This window comes from Glycine soja, chromosome 2, assembly GCF_004193775.1.
Source record: "Glycine soja cultivar W05 chromosome 2, ASM419377v2, whole genome shotgun sequence".
NCBI classification, from domain to species: Eukaryota; Viridiplantae; Streptophyta; class Magnoliopsida; order Fabales; family Fabaceae; genus Glycine; species Glycine soja.
The window spans coordinates 44,427,912-44,432,124 of record NC_041003.1 but is presented as its reverse complement, the minus strand read 5'-3'; the positions used below and the strand labels follow the sequence as shown (position 1 = coordinate 44,432,124).

General features: G+C 33.5%; 1 protein-coding gene across 2 annotated transcripts; it reads left to right on the top strand.

Annotated features, from left to right (window-relative positions):
- Nucleotides 1-520: 520 nt before the first annotated feature.
- On the top strand, nt 521-3,794 carry LOC114397171. Of its 2 annotated transcripts, XM_028359281.1 has the most exons (4): nt 523-773; nt 1,161-1,371; nt 1,505-1,548; nt 3,278-3,794. In XM_028359281.1, exons 2-4 carry the CDS (start codon nt 1,233-1,235, stop codon nt 3,521-3,523), a joined length of 429 nt encoding a protein of 142 aa, XP_028215082.1. In that variant the 5' UTR covers nt 523-773; nt 1,161-1,232; the 3' UTR covers nt 3,524-3,794. The 2 variants fall into 2 exon arrangements, with proteins under 2 accessions (XP_028215085.1, XP_028215082.1); XM_028359284.1 differs by having other exon boundaries at nt 521-1,371.
- The last annotated feature ends 419 nt before the right edge of the window (nt 3,795-4,213 follow it).

Below are 4,213 nucleotides of genomic sequence, written 5' to 3'. Positions count from 1 at the left end.
ATTATTTTAAGTATTAACAACACACTTTATTAAATATATTTTTCATTATCAACTATATGGCTTTTACTCTTTATTTAAAATAATTTCATTCATATTTCTGTAATTGTTTAATATATTTTATAGTTAAAAACATATTAAAAAAAAATTGTTAAAAAATATGCTACTAACATCTGGAGAAATTATTATATAATTTGGGACTTAATAATCTTAATAAATATCACACTTTAAAATCTATATAAAAAAAGTGTCAGATAGAAATTTATCAGAATTACATAATCTCATATAGTACCATATAATAAATTAATAATTGCTCAAAAACAAGATAACCAAGCAAATGATTGGTTGACCCTAAAAAATTAAAAATAAAGAAAGCATGCTTAAAGATAATCTGTGTCCTTTTAAGAAATGGATTAGTGGTTATCATGTATCCAAATACCAAACTGCTGGCACCAATAATTTATAGTATCTTGACATTACATAGAAAGCTAAGAACACACTATTAATGAAATAATGACATGGAAGAAGGCACAGTTAAAAAACCGAAGGTGGTTAAAATCAAAAGAGCCTTGCCCCCCCAAGTTTCTCATAGAGAACAAAAACTATATACAGAAGGAGAAAAAGGCAGAGGAAAAAACAGAGCGAGTGAGTGAGTGGGGTGAGAGCAGAAGCATCAGAGTGAGAAGGGGGTTGGGGTTGCTTTAGCTTTTCTGGGTTTGGGAATCGTTGAAAGACAGTGGAGAAAAGCCTGCAAGAGAATTCAAGACCTAAACATGGTAAAGCTTAGGAAGTGTTGATCTGCATATATAGATTCATCATTCATCTTTGTTTTTCTATGCTTCTCTCTTCTTTTTTTAACTTCTCTGCCACAACACACACCATCAGATAAACCGTACCACTACTACTACTCCATCCATCCAAATTTTCCACTCTCTCTACCTCTATTACACTGAGACAAAATAAAAATAAAAAAAGTGGTGTGTGTGTGTGTGAGAGAGAGAGAGAGAGAGTTGAAAAGCACAAAAGGGGTGTGACTTTGTCTATCTTAGACAAATGGGCTAAGTGTTAGGTATTTCTTTAGCTCTTTTTTGCATGGAACGTGCAAGCCCTTGTGTTGGCAAACCCTATTATTGACTCATAGCTTCAAACATTACTCTTCATAGGGTCAAAGAGAGCGAGTGTGAGTGTGTGTTTGTTTCATATATCTGCAACCATATCCCAGTGTTGCTGTTGTAATGAAGCAATTTTTCTTCTTGTTCATGGAGAGGAAGAGAACCACCCCTACTAGTATCTCCTTCTTTTTCTTGCTCTCAATTTGCACACCCATCTTCTTCAGTAGAACTACTACTACTGCCTCTGGCATTCCATGTTTAGGTATGCAATTCTTGAACACAACCTTGTTAATTTCTCTACATTTCCACAATTTTTCATCTTTCTAATTCTTTTTAACCCTATGTTATCATAAATTTATCTTATCTTCATCTAATTGGTCTTTTCAACAATTTAGATACTCGGTGTCCCATGTTTGCCAGAGCTGGTAGAGACTTTCAGGTATATATATAGTCTGGTCCTATTCTTAGTCCATTTTATTTCATACTATTTTTTTTCTTAATTTGACCTTGGCTTATCTTCAGTTATTGCATGTAGCATCTAGTCACAAATGACCCCATCATGTAATTAAATAATTAACCTACCTAGGTCTAACTCTTAACTATACTTCATGGTGAACAATGAACATTATTTGATTTTGGGCACAACTTGTCAATTGATTTTGTGATAATTAAAAAGGGATTATACTTTTTGGGAAAAAGAAATTAATTGAGAGCATGGTTGTTGTTGTGTGAGAGTGTGATATACAACTAACTGGAACAAGGCTTGGATGGTGACACTCTTCAAAATCAGTCACACACACCCTTTGGCCTCAGAGTTACACAGACACACAGCTGGAACAAAACTGATAGTGGCTAACATGCGCCAAAATAGGTGCAGGGGTGTGGTGGGACCTACTTCAGTGTGAGCCGTCAGATGCATGGACTCCTCCACCTTGTTGGGCCCGATTCTCTACGGTCATGGAATTCACCAATTCATGAATCAGAATCGTTGGATGAAAATCATACGGTTCTTATAGAAATACACATTTTAATATAAACGGTCTTGTTAATGGGTGTTATTAGGATATTCATTAAGAAATTAAGGTTTCATTCGTTTGTAGAAAAAAGAGAGCGGAAAAAAGAAATAAACATTAAAATGAAATGACTCATGCTTTTATATTTTATTTTAATTCAAAATTTTTATTTCATTTTATTTTTTTCACTCTGTCGAATGGTACCTAGGATAAAGAAAATGTATTTATTATGAAATGATAGGATAACGTAAAAAAAATAAAAAATTGTTATTTTTGAAATTGATATAATTTAATTAATCAAGACATTATAAAATAATCATGCTTAAGATATACCTGTATTATCCTTTATATACAGCAGTCCTCCTCAATAAAAATTTTATTTCTTTTATTCTTTAATCAATATTCTAACGATATGAGTTAAGATTATTCATCCAACGATACATATTCATGAATGCCGAATCGGTGAACGTAGGAAATCTTTTTAGCATTATTCAATCATGTTCAGCGCCCTCACACCATCGGCGCATGTTAGAATGAAGCAGGAAATTAGCTGTCGTGTTTGTTTTGTTTTCTCAGCCACAGCCACACGGGTCTCGGTAACGTGCGCGTACAGTGTACAATGCTCTTTGCGCAGCGCTTTCACCGCAAAAACACAGTTACAGTTTCTATTATCATGGTCATGATGGTGCATGTTAGCCTCGTCTTGTACATACATATATTGCTGACTTGGATGTTGCCCCACATTATCACAACCAAACCATGCTAGAAAACATGCTTCAACTTCAATAATATATACATTAACATAGTGTGAGATAGTTGGCAGATAAGTATATATATGTTCCTTAATTATGTGATCTGAGATTATATATAAAAAATAGCTATTAAAAATAATAAGCTTCTTAAATAAAACATTATATTTAGAAGATTAGTCTCTAGCTCTCAGCTCACTCAAAAAAGACATCTTAAGATTATTATTTTAAATGATTGTTATTTTATGAATAGTTGAATGTTTCTCATTAATTTGTATTATTTTTGTTAATTTTTTAAGTAATGTTAAAACTGATTGATGTTAATGACAAGAAAGTGAATATTTTTATAGTTATCTTAATTTAGCACTAATTATTGGCTAATTACTTAATTATGATTGATGGGCAGGAACTCAAGGAGAAAAATGGGCAAGGCTTGGTCTTTGGAGGTAAAATGGAGGTCTCATCAATGGGCTGGCACAGGAGACTTCTAGGTGGGCCTGGGTCATCGCCGCCACGGTGCACCTCCAAGTGTGGCAGATGTACACCCTGCAGGCCGGTTCATGTGCCGGTGCCGCCGGGGACGCCGGTTACTGCCGAGTACTACCCGGAGGCATGGAGATGCAAGTGTGGCAACAAGTTGTACATGCCATGAATATAATTTTCTCTAAGTATGATGTATTTTTGTTGGGTCTAATATATATAGTTCATTTTATTGACTATAAATTAAGACAAATCTCATCTCTTTGATTAATTACGTTAGCTTTAGCTTGTGGTGGATATTGGATATGGAAAAAAAGAGGGTACAGAACTTGATTTGATGTGAAATATATAATATATATCTTCACACTGATAACGGATTAATGTTAGTGACAGTGAAGTTATGTTGCTACATTTGGTTATATGGTGCTTGGATTTTCTTTTTATTCTCGGTTGTTTAATGTTCAATTTCTGTTGAATTGTTTAATTAATGCATTAATTGAGGGAATCTGTGAGGATTAGTTCATTCAATATAGGTCCATTCTGCAGTGGCAGTTCGTTTTATGTTGCCAGAATGTGGTGTGGTCTGAATCTGAAAGTAGTACTGTTGTCTCTGTTCTTTGTAGTTTCTTCTAGGCTTATTCCTCTTGGCTTGATTTGTATATATAATTTTTTTAATTTCATGTTGGAGATATTAATTTGGTGCATCACAGAAATTGCATTTTAAAAAAAAAAATATTGAAATTGGACTCAGCAAAATTTAAAATAGCTTGATGTAACAACAAATCACAAATGGGAAGGAAGGACAATATCATATTAGAGGTTTCATGATATGTGACATGATATTATTAACAGAATTTCTGTT